A 16,904-nucleotide genomic window follows, 5' to 3' on the forward strand; every position below is an offset into this window, starting at 1 on the left:
CTGGTCCCAGGGACTGAGGGCAGCTGAGTGAGGGGACACCCTCGCTTCTGGTCACAAAGGGGGCGAACAGGCTCTGTCAGATAGGATGCCTTTCCCACAGCTTTCACTTTCCGGGTAGACTCGCCCACGCCGGCGATGGATAATTGCTGTGGTGTTTCACTCCCCGGGCACTCTCGGGTATTGTCGGGTTTTTGTGTCACTGTTGTTGAGTTGTCATCACAAGTCAGACCTGATGATTCAGGAAGTAACATTTTTGATGTAGTTTTGAAACACGCTTCTGTTAACCAAAGCATCTTTCTGTTGTGGGATTTCTGGAGACAAACGCCTTTGGGGAATTATTTCCGGCTGAAAAAAAACACCTCCTAGCCAGGTCACAAGGAGGAAGAATAAACAACCCTTCTCCAGTGGCACGATCCACAGCGACTGGTATAAATAGAGAACCAGGGGACAGAGGGATCACAGTTGGATCCTGCAGTGAGCTGAGCGCTTGCCTTGGGCTCTGTGGGCTCTGCACCATGAGCTGTGCCGTCAGGCAGGTCGTCACCACCTGTGCCCAGGGCAGGGGCAGCACGGGCAGCAACGTGGCTGGCACAGGGAGGAGGGTCTCCTCTGCCTCCTCAGGGAGACACGCTGCCTACGATTTGGGTGCTGTGGGTGGCAGTTTCTCTGGTGGCAGCCTGAGCGAGGGATTTCTCGGGAAGCAGCTGAGTGCCGGCAGCGCGGCTGGTGGGACCTTCGGAGCCACCCAGAGGGCTTGTTCTGCCCTGGGGTTCAGCAGTGGAGGCATCTGCACTCGAGGTGGTGGTGGCTTCCCCAGGGCCGGTGCCGGCTGTGGGGATGGGATCCTGTTTGCTAACAATGAGAAGGCCACGATGCAGAACCTCAACGACCGCTTGGCCTCGTACCTGGACAAGGTGCGGCTCCTGGAGGGGGACAACGCCGACCTGGAGTGCAAGATCAGGGAGTGGTACGCCAAGGTGGGGCCCAGCTGCGAGCCAAGGGACTACAGCTGCTACCACAAGGAAATCGAAGACCTTCAGAACCAGGTAACTCCTTGTTTGTCAAGAAAGTCCTGGTATTTCCTTGGGCTTTGCTTTCCCATATGCATAGAGCCCTGTCAAAGGGCAGAGACAATGACTCTGGAGGGGCGGGTGCAGCAATGGTTTATATGAAAAGATGGTGTGAGGGAAGGGGATTCTGCATTTACTGAGAACTGATGCTTCAGCACAGCCAGCTCCACCCTGATGGTTTCCCTGCTGTGATCCCACCTAACTGATCAATAACCCCAGTAATATGGAATCATAAAATACTCCAGGCTGGCATTTCCTCCAGGATCTTCTGGAGCCAGAGGGAGCTGCAAGCCCAAAACTCTTTGCTACATTTGCTTTTCCAGATCCTGTGTGCAGCCATGGAGACTAACAAGATCCTTCTGAACATCGATAACAACAGGATGACTGCAGACGACTTCAGAGTGAAGTGAGTACAGACCGTGCTGGTCTAGGGATGGGCAGGTGTGGGGTGGGGATGGGGAAATCCCAACCCTCTGCCTGTCACACTGCATAGCAAACTGCAGATTTTCCCCTCAAACTCAGCTGGAGGGCTGACCTGCTGACCTGTCTTTGCTGCCTGTGCTTTAAGGTACGAGACCGAGTGTGGGCTCCGGCAGAACGTGGACGCCGACATCTGCAACCTCCGGCCCGTCCTGGACCAGCTGGCCAGCTGCAAGACCGACCTGCAGCTGCAGTGCGAGGCTCTCACCGAGGAGATGTGCTGCCTCAAGACCAACCATGAGGAGGTCAGACCACCCCTCACTCTTAGGGAATACAGAGGAAGGAAAGCCCCCAACAAGGGTCCATATTACTGATACTGTGCACGCATTCCCTGCAGGAAATGAGCTGTCTGAGGAAACAGGCGACCGGGGATGTGAGTGTGGAGGTCAATGCCTGCCCTGGCCCAGACCTGAGGAAGATCCTGGAAGATCTGCGGTGCCAGTATGAGACACTGATGGAGCGCAATCGCAAGGAGACGGAGCAGTGGTATGCCTGCAAGGTACCACAGCCCTGCACAGCTGGACCAGGCCCTGCCCCGTGGGAAAGGGAAAAGCCAGGGATTAGATGTCCCAATATCAGCAATTGTGTCACAGGTGTGCTCAGGTCTAACTGTACTGCCTGACTTCTGTGCTGTGTCCACGGCACAGGGGCCACCACATGGTGTCACAGGGTCACAACAGAAGAATGGGGGATGTCAGCCTTGGCCACACTCAGGGCACTGCCGTGTGGGGAAGCCCCTCCACAGGGAGGTGATGTGGGGAGGTGAGGAACAGGCAGCTCTTTTTTGACCTTGCAGATGGAGGAGGTGAATCTGGAAGTCATCACAAGCAGTCAGGAGATTGAATCGAGCAACAAGCAGGTCACTGAGCTGAGACGGCAGCTGCAGGCCCTGGAAATCAACGTGCAAGCCCAGCTCACCATGGTAGGTGCTGCCATGACAATTCACAGCTCCAGCTCTCGTGAGCAGGGTCGTACCTGCAGCAAACCCAGGTACCTGTGTGTGTTTGTTCCATTCTCAGAAAGAAAACCTGGAGTCTTCTTTGACGGAGACGGAATGTCGCTACAACAAATACCTGGCTGAGCTGCAGAACCAGATCTCCTGCGTGGAGCAGCGGCTGGCCGAGATCCGAGCGGAAATGGAGTGCCAGAACCAGGAATACAAGACCCTCCTGGACGTCAAGTGCCGCCTGGAGCAGGAGATCCAGACCTACCACTGCCTGCTGGAGGGCGGCCAGCACGACATCATGTACGTAGGCAGAGCCAGCCAGCCCAAACCTCTGTGCTTTGCCCCACAGGGATATGAAAATCCCTGATACCAGTAGCAAAAGCAACACTGTGGTGAGGAACCAGTGCTGACCTGTTACCAGACAGGGCCTATTAGAAAACCATGAGGCACCTGAGGATTTGGCTCTGATAAACGTCCAGGGTGCATGTCAGAGACCATTTTTGGGCCAGGGAGGGTGGCTGGGAGAACCTCCAGAGCTGCCCCAGCCCCAGTACGGTGCAGCAGCTCTTTAAGGGCAGCTTTGCCGGCAGCTGGGCAAGGTCTCTGACAAACACTGTCACTCTAACTGGCTTTGCCAGAAGGAGACAGGAGTAGGGACTGGCAGCTAAATTAGCAATAAATTATCTAAACATTTTCAGTTTCACACAAGACTTTTAATTAAAGTTTTGGGAAATTTAATTTGTATGCAAAGCAGCTGTCTCTGCCCTGCCTCCCATTGACTGAGGTTTTGAAACAGCCAGGCTGTTAATCCCAGACATGGCTGCACACCCACAAAACCAGCCTGAGCACCCACCTGCTCGATTCATTCGGAAAAGGAGGCACTGGAATGGTGGTGCCCTGAGGTGGGCTCCTCTGGACTCTCAGTCCTAAAATAGTTACATGAAAAATCAGGTTTTGTTCCAAAACATCTGTTGCAATGGATGAAGTGACACTGTCAGTGTTTGTCTGGGAGCCTGGGATGGAAAAGCGACAGCAGCCAAGAGGCAGGCGGGAGGGAGGGGGAGAAGGGTGGCCAGAGACCCTCGGGGTTCACAGGGGACATGGCAGCAGTGACTGAAGAGACAGAGCTAAAGCCAGTGCACAGATCAGGGGAGATGTCCTGGGTGGGAATGCTGAGGGCCTTGTCCCCAGAGCTGTCTCTTTTCCACAGAGGGTCAGCAGGAAGAGGAGTCGCTGCCACATCAGCCGGGAGAAGCGCGGGACTGAAAGCCACCCTGTGCCAGCCCTGCCTGCCCTGAGCCTGGCACGGGCCAGGCTCTGCCAGGTGAGGGGTCCTGCAGGAGCCGGTGAGGGGCACCACGAACTGCTCCTTCAGTGTGGGGTAGTTGGGGACGAGGAGGATGGGAGGCCCCCAGGCTTTTCTGAGTGATGAGGAGTGGTTGGAGGCAGCGTCTTCATCCCTGGAGGGAGGCTGGGCAGGAGCCAGCCAGGCAGGATCGGAGCTGTGGCTGTTGGTGGTAGAGCACTGGGATTAACTGGGCTATGGTGGGAAGCAATGCCAAGGAATGGTGAGCAGCAGTGGCAAGGGGTGCAGCCATGGGACACTTATAAACCTCTGTGTAGAAATTATGTTTGACACTGGGGAGTGCCCAGCAGTAAATGTGCTTAAATAAGACTTTCAGCACAACATGGGAATGAGGAACTGGCAGGGGAATCAGTCAGTCACAGCTGTTCTAGAAAGTATAAAATTACACAAAGGTGGGGAGAAGAGGGAACAGAAAGGTCAGCACAAGAGCAATGGGGTGTAAGAGAAAGGCATGGTGTGCAGAACCCCCTGAAAAAGTGATGCTTCCTGCTCTCCCCCAGGTCACTGCAGATCAGAGTCCCACCAGCCTCACTGCACACACCTGAGGAGCTCTGAAGAACAAGTCCTTTGGAAGAACAAGGCAAGAATAACATGGGCTTTCTCAGTTGTGCTCCAGCAGCAGCCAGAGGGACTCTGTGGGACGGCCCCTCCCGGCCACCCCGCGCCGGAGCCGCTCTGATCCCAGCACTGACCCTCTCTTGGGCTCCCCTGGGCTGTGGTGGTTGTCTGACAGCAACCAAGGCTTGTCTCCAATAAAACTTTGCTCTTACTGATGCAGCCTTGAACCTGAGAAATAATTTCTGCCAGTAAATTAATATATAAGTATTTAAGAAATGGTTACACAGACACTGATATTCATGGTACACCTTGGGCTGGACTCTCCACACCTTTCTGGTGGAGGCAAACAATTCCCAGAGACAACACTAAATAAAGAACCTCTAAATGGACTTGTAAAAAAGGCAAACAGGAAGAACCAGCTGGTAACATGTGGGAAGATAAAAGGGTGAGACAAATTAATACATGGGAGAGAATTTTTTTAAAAGTGAGACACAATAAACAGCCAGCAAAAAAAGCTGCTGGTGTTTCATTACCCCAGTGAAAGGAATGACAAACATGTCCAGCAACAGGACTGCGTTTTGCTGCATGTGCAAGTGCAGGCTCAGGGATCCAGCCTGTCCCTCCTCGCAGCAGCCGAGGCTGAGCTGGGTCAGCCGGGCTGGGAGAGCAATCCCAGCCCTCACCCTCACTGTGCGGCTCTGAAAGCCTTTTTCTCCCAGGAACACTGGATGGGGTTTGATGACTAACCTTAGACAGAGGCCTGACATGAAGGCTCCCAACAAGAAGGCTTTGGGGGACACGATGAGTCTCAATTAGTGCCTGTTTCTAAAGAGAGAAGCGGCTCAGAGGGTTCTGGAATGGCCCAGCCCTGAGCTCGGCGCAGGACACTCGTTAGCCCTGTGGGGAATTGCTCTAACAAGCTCCTGGACAAGCTCTGTGCCGCTTTCACTGCTCAGTTCTGCATCCCCATTCCAGCAGCACTAATTAAACTGCACAATTCGGGGTGGTTTAACCCCCTCGGTGCTGACACAGCACCTGAGGTCACCACCCCTGCCTTCCCTGCCCAGGGGTCACCACCTGGACAGCAGCAGGGAATGATGTGGGGACAGCACAGGAGGAGACAGGGCAGGGAGGGCACATGAAGTGAAGAGGGCACAGCGCATGAGACAACAGGAGCAGAGTGATGTGGGACATGGAGTGCAGGTCCTCACACAGCTCAGGGGCCGTGCAGCTCACAGGAGCTTGTTCTGTCTCTTGTAACGAGCAAATCGTGTAAAGCAAGAATGAGTGAATACCTCAAAGACAGGGAGAGGCTTGGGCTGAAGGTACAGGACTGGGAGAGGAGCACAAGGGTAAAAAGAGCAAGGGTGGGTGCCCAGGGAGAGAAGAGGGTGGTATCAGCACTTGGGCTGCCAAGCAGAAAATGAAATGCACTGTGACTGCTCCAGCAGATGTGTCTGTGTGATACAGAGAGCAGGCACCTGGGAATTACATCTCCATGAGGAAAAATCCCTGAGGACTGAACACACCAGAGGTTTAAGGGATCAGTGAAGAAACAGAAAGAAAACAACTAATTTTGAAAATTGCCAATGCTGGAAATCAGCCACAAGTTCTGGACTGCGTGGCACGGCCAATTATCCCTGATTACAGGCACGGTGCACTTGGAAAGGCAGGCCATGTTCTGGTGTGATGTATAAACTGTAATTTCTCTATAAAAGTCTGTTTTATGCAGCATGCAGACAGGTACAGCCTCACTCACACCCACAGTAACTGTCTATGGGGTTTAGATTTTGGTTTACTGGCTTGGGTAACATTTGTAAAGAATTACAGAGATGAGCAAATCCCTGCTGTAACCCAACAGGAGATTTCTCAGCACAGTGCACTGAATAATATAATCTAAACTGCCAGTGTGAGCCACAAATTGAAAGTGAATTGAAATTAAGAGACATTTTAGTACTATATAAAGCTAAAAGAAGACACTCTGGGGAGGCTGTGGCTGCTCTGCCCCTTTGCCTGCTCAGCTCTGTCGCACCCCTGGATGGTGTCTGAGCGCAGGAAGCACCTAAACACAACCCTTACCATTCCCATCTGTCCTAACAAATTCTCCAGGACCCTCCTCTGCTGTGATAACCAGCAGTGCCTCCAGAGATGCACATTCCAGAGGCCTGGCTGCACTGTCAGGCACTGGAAGGAACCACCACAAAGTTGATCAGGGGAGACTGTGAGCTTGGTAGGAAGAAACCCAGTTGTGTCCATGTCCTGCTGAGCTCCTATTTCAGCACTGCAGATGCTCGGAGGCTGCAATTGTGAACAGTCAGCAAAAGAAACTGAAGCAGAGCCACCCCCTTGCATTTAAGCCCAGGCTGTTACCAAACCCACTGTAGCAATTATTTCACTTGCCTCACAGGATTTGGCTAAACATGGTGGTACAAACCAATGAGTCACTGGCCAGGAAAAAGTCATGGTCTGCATTTGAAAGATGGGAGCATGAGGCCTGGAGCTGGCTCAGTATCACATCAAAGAAGTGTTTAATAAGGGATGCCTAATGGCCATTATGCAAATTATTAATGGTAATTACAAGTGACAAGATAAAATCATGTTCCAGTGTGGTTGCACAAACATCACTGAGGCAATGCTTATGAAAGCAAGTTCTGTGGAACCAGACACACCTTTCTTGTAGTTGACACAGGAGAACATCATCATCTTTGATAAGCAAAGCAAGGAGAGCATGTGGAGCTGGGCTGGGCACAGGGACCGCTCAGCTCCCACAGGACCAGCATCCCATGGGAATGTGACATCCTCCTGTCTCCTCCATCCCTGTGCACTGGTATTGACCCTTACCCACACCAGCCCACAGGACTCAGCAGTGTTGGCACAGACATTGTGTGAGAACAGTGCTCATCGTCCTGGCCATTGGCCTGTCGTGGCTTCCTGCCCTTGCAGTTATATGAAGACATTTGTTTCCTCCTGTCTTACACTGAGCTTGCAAATTCTTTTGGGACATGTTCATGTCTTAGACTTCCACAGTCCTTTCCCAATGTTCTGCCCCAAGGCTGTGTCCCAAGGCTACAGATTTACAAATAATAACAAAAGTGGAGGTAAGGAAATCAGTTTAGTGGGGGGGAAAAGCCAGTACTGAGGGATGTTTTGGAACAAGACAGTGGCTCCCGGATAGAGAAAGCAGAGCCACACAGCCAGTGACCCTGACACAGGCTCTGCCTGACCTTGGTGCTGTGCCTTGAGCCCCCACACAGTCGTGGGAAGCGGGACAACACCACAGTATGTTTATAATATACAGCCAGGTTAGTCAGGGACTGGCTTCTGGGTGCATTTGCTGTATCAGACACGTTCCATATTCCAGTGAAAGTGGCAGGAGCCCAGAAAAGCTCCAAAGAATGCAACTGCATCCCAAATATGAGCACTTGAGCAGAATTGCATGCTTGTGTCTAATCTTCCCTGGTAAACTGAGATTTGGGAGGCTGTGGAGCTTCTCACCAGGATGTGAGTAAAAGGCTGTACAATGCTGCCAACCAGTTTGTTTTGTGAAACGAGGCCTGTACCTTCTTCCTGCAGAGAAATGTCCCCCATCCTCCCAAACCCCAAGGCTCTGCAAGGAAAAGAAAGGCACCCCCAGCCCCACGTCTGCAGGTCGCTCTTGGGTAACTCCTGAAAAACTCCCCAGCAGAAGCAAAGCTCCAAGCAAGCATTATATTAATTTCTGTTGGCTCCACCAGCCACACCCTGCCTTCAATTATATTCCTCAAAATGACGGATGAAAGCCAGATTTGCTCCCTCTCCTCCCTTTTGCTCATGATTTTCCCGACTGTGAGTCTGGGCTGTGTGGGGAGCACAGGGGCTGTGTCTAGGGGGAGGATGGACTTGTATTTCAGGCACTGCAGTCTCAGCAAGCAATCCCAGCTCTGACAGACTCCGGCTCTGTCCTTGAGCAGGTTATTTCCCTATACCATATGAATAATGAATATTCCTGGATGCTGCCAGACTTGGGTAGGCGGCTTTTTATCATTTCTGATCTAAGTAAAGAAATAAATTATTTCCCTGTAGAGTGGAGAGCCCTAAGTCATGCTGGGGTGAAGATGATCACATCTAAACATGCTTGGGGACACTCTCCTACCACAGTGGCAGAAGCCACCAACTCCCCACCAGTCAGTGAAGTGGCTGAGGGTACAAGCATGGGTTTTCTCTGCCCTTCCTCCCATAGGTGACGCTGCTCTCAGGGCTCACAGAGTGTCACCCTCACTGCCGACGAGGATCTATCACAACTGCTCTTGTAAATACCTAAACATCCTTGAGTCAAAGGTGGCTTGTGAGTAAGAGTGGCATGGAAATTCCACCCTGTAGGGAACAGAAGCTGCCATCCCCCGGAGAGCAGAATATCCTCTCATTACAGAGTCTGCTGGAGAAGGACACTGGCACTGGTGGAGCCAGTTCTCTGAAGGGAGATGGCGCTCCCCTGACTGGCGGGGCTGTGGTCACTCTTGCCACTGCTCCAGCAAACTCAATAAGGAAAGTAGGAAGTTTTTCTCCTCCTTATTCTGCACTCAGCACAGTCTCAGTAATGGCAAAGACCCACGGGGTCCGAGTCCACCCAGGGAACAGGACACATCACCCATGGATACTCCCTTTCCTCTCCTCTCGTTCTTTATCTACGATCACCACAAACTGAGGCAGCACGGACAGCAATTAAAGTAATTGAAAAATAAGTTCAGCGAGGTCCATCGTACACTGCAGGTGACATCAACCCCTGTGCCACTCACACACAGGGGACACTGAGCCTGAGCTGCGCAGTGTGAGCAACTTCACTTGTGTTTGTATGACCAGAGAAGTTTAAGCTCTAAACAGAGAACTAAACCCATGGGGAATGGCCTCAGTGATTCAGGAAATCTCACTGTACAGCAGGTATTAGAGCTATGCCAGGTGACCAACACCACAGTGTCCCTGGTCTGCCCACTACTGTGCTCACAACTGTTCACACTTTTTGGAATGGAGAAATTCTATTAGTTTCCCATTTTTGTTTCATGAACTCTACTGTAGTATGTGATATAAAAATGGTTATTGGACTTAGAATAAAATAAATACAAATTAATAAAAGATAAAAGGCACTTTGATGTTATAAATACCAATGTTTCTTCTTTGTACATAATCTAGGGCAACTTTTTTCTTGACTTGTTGCAAAGTTTGCATCATACAAAAAGCTGATGACTCACAAAACACTATTTTACTTTTTGGAATAAGCTGCTGACATGTAAAGTATCTTCCTTGTGAACTGGGATTTCTAGAGGGAAACTGCCTATGGGCTGTTTATTCTTGGCATAAACAGCCAGACTAGCCAGCCCCGTGGGAAGAAGAAACACCCGAGAGGTGACACCCCCTTTGGAAGGTATAAATGGGGAGCTGCGGCGGCAGCAGCCTGCAGTCGGACTCAGTATCACGCTCTGCATCTCGCTTTGGGCTGTGGGTTGGCGCTGCAGCTGGGCCTCGCCATGAGCTGTAGTATTAAACAGACAACTGGCTCTCTCAGGGGCAGGACCAGCGGTGGCAGCTGCGTGGTTGGTGGCGGTGGTGGTGGTGGCGGAGCGCGCATCTCCTCGGTCTCCTCCGGAAGATACACGACCTGCGGCATAGGCGGCAGCCGAGGCTTCTCCGGGAGAAGCTACTGCGGAGCTGTGAACTACGGAGCAGGGCTGAGCACCGGCAGCCTGGTCGGGGGAAACTACGGAGGCGGCTTAGGAGCCGCCGTCCTCGGAGGATGCCCAGCCATGGGATTCAGCGGTGGCAGCGCTCGCTTTGGCGGTGGCATGGGAGGGGGCATGGGAATGGGTCTTGGTGGAGGTGGTTTCGCTGGTGATGGCATTCTTCTTTCTGGTGACGAGAAGGTCACCATGCAGAACCTTAACGACCGCCTGGCTTCTTACCTGGACAAGGTGAGGTGCCTGGAACAAGAGAATGCTGACCTGGAGTGCAGGATCAGGGAGTGGTATGCCAAGCAGGGCCCTTTTTGTGAGCCACGGGACTACAGCTGCTACTACAAAGAAATAGAAGATCTTCAGAACCAGGTAACATCCCTTCTCAGCTGCCTTCCCTCTTGCAAGGCTCTCCTCTGGTGCTGTCCACAACTCAATGCATTATCAGGAGTAAAAATCAATGTTGTAAAATGCTCTTTGCAAACAGCCCTGACAACATCTGACTGTGGAAAGCCCCAGAGCTCAGAGGTGAAACCTGGAGGGTCTGGGCTGTTTCTGTTGCTTTGATTCATCAGATATATTGAAGGGGGAAGTGTTACTTCATGGAATGCACCTGGATGGGCTCAGTAATCCTTCTGAATCTGGTTTGTGGCAAAGTGTTTAGATAGACATATGGCAAGAAAAGAACTAAAATATAAATAAGTAATGGATTGCAATAATTTGCCTGAATTTCTATTATTGCCATCAGTCTTGCAGAATTTCAGTTAAACTTCATTTCCTCTTTTTTATTAGTTTATTCTCATAAGGAATTGGGGAATATTGGATGTCTAATAACAACTAAGAACAAAGAGAGCATTGCAATAGCACATTTGGAATTGGCAGTTTAAAATTCAGAATGTTTGCAAAGTGCATTTGGCAAAAATTTTGGATGTCAGTGCAAAAAAAAGACTATGCAAAAAGAATCCAGGAAAGGGACAGAATGAGACAGGCTTGTCATTAAGTCTTCAAGTAAAATTTTAAATCTCTTATCTATGAAAATAAGATTTAGATTTAAAAGGTTGAGGTGGATTGTGGCAAGTGCTGGACAGTAATTACACCTCCCAGACTGTCTGTACCTGAACCATAAGTTTTATCATTTTAATGCCTTCACTGCTCTACACTGAAGACCCCTGTGAATGCTGCACCCTCAGCTCCCCATCCCTGCTGCCCAGGACTCAAAAAAAGAGAGAAAGAGGTGGCACCAGACAATGGGTGCCTGATGACATGGAGCAGAGACCTCAGAAGTGAATGTTCTTTTTCCAGATTGTCTGTGCAACCATAGACAACAACAAGATCATTCTGAACATCGATAACAGCAGGATGACAGCTGACGACTTCCGAGTGAAGTGAGTGCCCTGGGCTGTCCCCTCCTCTGTCACTGCTCTCCTGTGACCCAGGACAGGCTGGAGGCCATGCAGAATAGCTCCCTCATCCATGTCCTCCAGAGCCGCCCTAATCAGGGGCAGTTCCAGGAGGGAAAGGTTGGGATGCTAAGATGGGTTTGAGAATAGAGTTCTTCAGGAAGCAGAAAGGATCTGCAGACCGGGAGCAGTCAGAGTTCAGCTGAGCTGCTCTTCCAGCTCGTGGTGTCTGAGACCGACTGCTCTTTGTTCCTGACTCCCTCCCTGCAGGTACGAGACGGAGCTGGCGCTGCGCCAGAGCGTGGAGGCCGATATCAACGGGCTGCGCCAGGTGCTGGACCAGCTGACGCTGTGCAGGTCCGACCTGGAGGCACAGCTGGAGTCGCTGCGGGAGGAGCTCTGCTGCCTCAAGAAGAACCACGAGGAGGTAGGTCCTGCCCCTCTCTGGAAAAACTCTTCAGTCCTGCAAGATTCATTGTCTCTCGTGCCATGGTCCCCACCCTGGGGTGCTGCTCTGGAGGGCAAGGGGTTGATGGAGACCATCATGTGACCCAGGAGCTGTGAAGGTCCAGCAAAGTGGGGCTTTGCCAGGGCTCTGCTCCTCCCTGCAAGGAAGCTTGGCTTTCTCAGTTCTTTCCTTGTTTTTAAAAACTAACCTGGTCTGGGTGTTGTTTCCAGGAAATGTGCTGTCTGAGGAAGCAATCGACTGGAGATGTGAGCGTGGAGGTCAATGCCTGCCCCGGCCCAGACCTCAGGAAGATCCTGGAGGAGATGAGGTGCCAGTATGAGACACTGATTGAACGCAACCGCAAAGAAGTTGAGGATTGGTATGAGTGCAAGGTGAGTAAATCTCCTCAGCTCTGACCTTCCCCAGCTAACACTCAGGCAATGGCCCCACAGGGATTTAAATCTTTGAACAGTTAAAATCACACAACAGACTGTAACAGCATTTAGAATTGGTTGAAAGTGACCAAGTGGCACAGGGCAGGGACACTGCTGCCCTGTGTCCTTGTCATGGGGTGAGGGAAGCACTCCATGCTGGTGAGACTTGAGGCAGGAATTCTCTACAAGGCAGTAAGTGGTGAGAAGAACTGGAAGCAGCACTGTTAGAACAAGAGGAATGACCAGCAGGGTTCTCACTCCATTAGGATGAGAGTTTTCACCGAAACCTTTCTCATTTCATGTTTTTGCCAACGTTTCTGCTCTTTCCTTAATACTTAATCTGACTTACAATGCACATTCCCTGAAGATTTTCCCCTGGATTGGTGATTTCAGATTGAGGAGGTGAATCGGGAGGTTATCACAAGTGGTCAGGAGGTGGAGACGTGCAACAACCAGGTGACTGAGCTGAGACGCCAATTGCAAGCCCTGGAAATCGATCTGCAAGCTCAGCTCAGCCAGGTGGGTGATGAGCTGGTACAAACCTCAGCCATCTCACACCACTCATAGCTAAATGCAGTGTTTCTCCTGCCTGTATTTGCATTGTGCCCCCTGTCACTCCTCAGAGGGACAACCTGGAGTCCTCGCTGGCAGAGACGGAGTGTCGCTACAACAACCACCTTGGTGAGCTGCAGAGCCAGATCACCTGTGTGGAGCAGCAGCTGGCTGACCTGCGGGCAGAGATGGAGTGCCAGAACCAGGAGTACAAGATCCTGCTGGACGTCAAGTGCCGCCTGGAGCAGGAGATCCACACGTACCGCTGCCTGCTGGAGGGTGGCCAGCAGGACCTAATGTAAGGGGGCTTGAGACACACCACAAAAACTACAATGAAGTACCTGTGTCCTGGTTATTTCCATGTAAGAGCAATGGGATGGTTCTTCTCCCTTACCAACCTATTTGGGCTGCCTGGTGCCAATGGGGAGGACCTGCTTCCTCCCCTGTGCCAGGCACTGCCAGCAAGAGAACAGTCACTGCAAAGTTCTGCCAATTTTCTGCCAGAAAGGGAAACAGGCTGAGAGCAGCCAGGACACCGAAAATCTGTAGCTCCAGTTTATCTGTCCTTTCCCTCACTATATTGTTATTTTCCTGTCCTCTCAGTCAGCAAGGAGGAATTGGTCAGTCTTCGGGTCTAGGAGGAGGAGTTGCAAGAAGCAGTGGGATAGGAGGAGGAGGCATCATTAGGACAAGCCACACTTACACTTCGTCTGCCCAGATCCCGTCCTGTGCAGCCGCGGAGATCCAAGGTAAGAACTGCCCCCTCTAAGGACTTCCAAAGTTTGCTCTGCTCTCATGCAATGCAGATGGGCAGGAGGAAAGATCTTTCCCATGTAGCTTACAGGTACTACTTGAAAGTTTTATTGTGGGGCCCCCTGGGAAATACAGGAGGGGAGCCACAGAGGAGTGACTGAGGGGATCTTTTGGGAGCTGGGACTTTGCTGGGACACATGAGACCTGCCAAAGGGAGGGGGGGAAGAGGGATAAAAGGGAGAGGGACAGAGCCAGCAGGCAGTCAAGCCATGGACAGCATGGAGAAAGGACTGATGTGAAATGGGGGACAAAGGGAAGAGCAGGAGGAAGCAAAATGCCCAGAGATCAAGGTGGGGGAAGAAAAAGCAGGAACCATGGGAATACTGGCAGGTAACTGCTAATCCTAGTTCAAGAGGAAACTTCCAGCCCAACTGAAAAGCAAAGAATGAAATATGGTGACAGCTGGTCCAGGAGAATGAGTGTGAGCAGGGGCATTGCTCCAGCATGGACCACGATGCCATTCCCTCATCCACGTCGCTGCTGCAGCAGCATCAGCAGCTTCCACTGTTTGGCATTTTTATGGAGAAGGGCAGTCTGTGCTGCAGCCAGTGATAGATCCTTCTGCCTGTCTGGCAGGAGCCATCAGACATTCCCAGGAAGGGGCAGTATTTATGTGAAGTTCTAATTGAATTCTTTTGTGAAATGATCATGTGTGGGGAATGACAGTGTGGGAAAGAATCTATTTTTGCTACAAACACAGTAATGTTTCCTTTGATCTCTCCAGTGCCTTGCCGAAGGATTTGTGATTAAGCAGAGAAACAAGAATATCCAACAAGAGAAGCCTGAAGCAGAGCTAGGGATGGAGAGAGGGAATATTTACTGCATGTGTCTGCAGAGAGCACGGGGTGTGCTCGTCTGTGTCGCTCAGACGTGCTAAGCAATGTGCCAGAGGGATGAGCAGAGAGTTGGGCCACATTCTGCTTTGTCTTGCTATTTGCTTTTCCAGCCTGTGTTGCTGCGTGTGGCCCAGCACCACAACTATTGCTGGAGCCAGCCAGGCCTATTATCACTAATGTTCCTGCTGCTGAAAAATGTCTCTAATAAAACTTTGCTTCTGCCTGATGCAATCAAAAATCTGTGTGTGAAATCGAGTTCCTTTAGAACACCACGTGCTGAGCCATGGGCTCAAGGGGCACCTGAACTGGTTGGGATCATCCTGCACTGGGAACAAAGCTGCTTTGCCAGTGGGAGCCAGAGAATGGCTCTGACCTGGCAGGTCTTGTCCAGCTCCTCCCAGTCACTGACTGAGGTTGATGTTGCCTGTTCCTGCAGGACACACATGGACAGGCAGGTCAGGAAAGACACCTGTGTCCTTCCCACACAGCACTGGGCTAAAACACTGTCCTAGAAAAATTCTGAGAGTCAGTGGTGGAACATCTCGAGACAGTCTCCCTCAGTCCCAGACTAGTTCTGACACATCTGGGCTGAGCTCTCTCATATTCTATCACCCAGCCTCAAGACTGTGATTAGGGCAAAGAGGAAATCTTGGTCTCCACAACTGATTCAATTTCTCCTGACATGGCTTATATTCAGACCTATACCTTTAATTCTACAGGAATCTTTCCAGTGGGAAAAGAACTTGAGGCAAAAAGTTTATCTCCTGTATTTTCCCACAGTGACTGAGTCATTTAATGGTCATCCTTCTTTTGCAAAGAGTTTCAACCTGAACATCAGGAATAGTTGGAAGATCATCTTTACATCAAACACACCTTGTCTGGGGAGCTGGGGAGGGCAGTGTGGGTGCTGAAAATGTGCAGCTCTGTAGAGAATGGATTGGAGAAAAAAAGCCAGGAAAGGCCTTTGGAATCACAGGGCCACTCAAACCTCACAAGTAAGACAAGGATCACTCCCTCCTTGGCTTTGAGCAGCAGCTGGTGCTGAGCTGGTGCGTCCTGGCACTGCCCTGCCCTGAGAGGCCAGGCCAGTAATGAGGTCACCTGGGCCCTGGGGCTCTCCTGTGGGTGCAGCCGTGGGCACCGGCCATGGTGAGCTGGCAGAGGCACGCTGGGTTTGCAGAACTTGCACTTAAAGAGCATTATGAGGGTGCTTTGAGGATTAAGTTGTTGTTCCAGAAAGCCAAGCAGAGATGGGTTTGACTGTGATGTGGCTGTTACAGACTCACATTCACCTGTAAGATGACCTGGCAAAGCTAAACTCCTGGTTATGCCTTTTCTGTCAAAGATTGGGTGTTATGGAGCACCCGACTCAGGGCAGGAGGAGAACAGGTGCAAAGACAAAACCACTTCAGGCCTGTACATACCATACAGTGTGTTACACTTCCCTACTGCCCGTTCTTTAATACTCTCTTGATGCAAAATAGACTTAACATGGTAGCAAGTGCCTGGAGAAGTTTAACCACTGAAGTCTCAGGGAGCAGTGCCCTTCTCCTGTTGTAAGAGGTCATGGACAGAAGATGTCTCAGTAGTATTTCTTTTATTCCATCTACCAGACACAAAGTTCAATAACATCCATGGGCAAGACAGGAAAATGCAGCCCTGGAACACCTGCAATGACCAAAGAGGCCAAAGGTAGAAGTTATTAAGCCAAGACTCTAAATCAAGCCTTCTTTAAAGTTCAGTTCCAGCTCTACAGAAAGCCTCAGACTTGATGCAGAAGTCTCTCAGTGGATTTGTATGGCCAGTGCCTCACAAGAGATCAAAAGAGATACATATTTTGCCTATAATGGCAAATTTCCATTGGACTCCTCTGGATGTCCCAGTTGTTGTGAGCTCTGACTGAGAAGTCGGAAAGCAAAGCTTTCCCTTTTCCATTCTCATTGCTTTTTCCTGCCTTGTTCAGTGCAAAGACTGACAGTGAGATCACCCATTGCTGCCCTTTCCAGCCTCAGTCCTTCCCAACCTCCGAGTCCTCACACCCTCATTTCTAAAAAATATAAAGACACTGCACTGAGGCCTCTCCATTTTTCATTCTTCTGGAAACTCTCAGCTACGTATGATGTATAAAAACTCGTCACTGTCTCCTGGCAGCCTTGTCTGATTCCCACCAGCTCTGGGTGGTTCCTCCTCTTGCGAGCTGCTGCTGACATCTGGCTGCTCCTCCGGCTTCCCTGGGCTCCTACCACAGGGAACCCACCTGTCCGGCAGGTGCAGAGCGTGCACTTGCACTAAGGAGCTG

At 51.0% G+C, this 16,904-nt stretch overlaps 2 protein-coding genes across 2 annotated transcripts; both read left to right on the top strand.

Moving 5' to 3' along the window:
- Positions 1–515: 515 nt before the first annotated feature.
- Positions 516–3,794, top strand: LOC139682629 (keratin, type I cytoskeletal 19-like). The gene is made up of 7 exons (XM_071577098.1): positions 516–1,046; positions 1,394–1,476; positions 1,639–1,795; positions 1,888–2,049; positions 2,347–2,472; positions 2,570–2,796; positions 3,707–3,794. Exons 1-7 carry the CDS (start codon positions 516–518, stop codon positions 3,792–3,794), a joined length of 1,374 nt encoding a protein of 457 aa, XP_071433199.1.
- Positions 3,795–9,856: 6,062 nt separating this feature from the next.
- On the top strand, positions 9,857–14,843 carry LOC139682684 (keratin, type I cytoskeletal 19-like). The gene is made up of 8 exons (XM_071577174.1): positions 9,857–10,494; positions 11,425–11,507; positions 11,793–11,949; positions 12,201–12,362; positions 12,798–12,923; positions 13,028–13,254; positions 13,560–13,705; positions 14,494–14,843. Exons 1-8 carry the CDS (start codon positions 9,922–9,924, stop codon positions 14,517–14,519), a joined length of 1,500 nt encoding a protein of 499 aa, XP_071433275.1. The 5' UTR covers positions 9,857–9,921; the 3' UTR covers positions 14,520–14,843.
- The last annotated feature ends 2,061 nt before the right edge of the window (positions 14,844–16,904 follow it).

The sequence above is a fragment of the Pithys albifrons genome, chromosome 25 (genome assembly GCF_047495875.1).
Source record: "Pithys albifrons albifrons isolate INPA30051 chromosome 25, PitAlb_v1, whole genome shotgun sequence".
NCBI classification, from domain to species: domain Eukaryota; kingdom Metazoa; phylum Chordata; class Aves; order Passeriformes; family Thamnophilidae; genus Pithys; species Pithys albifrons.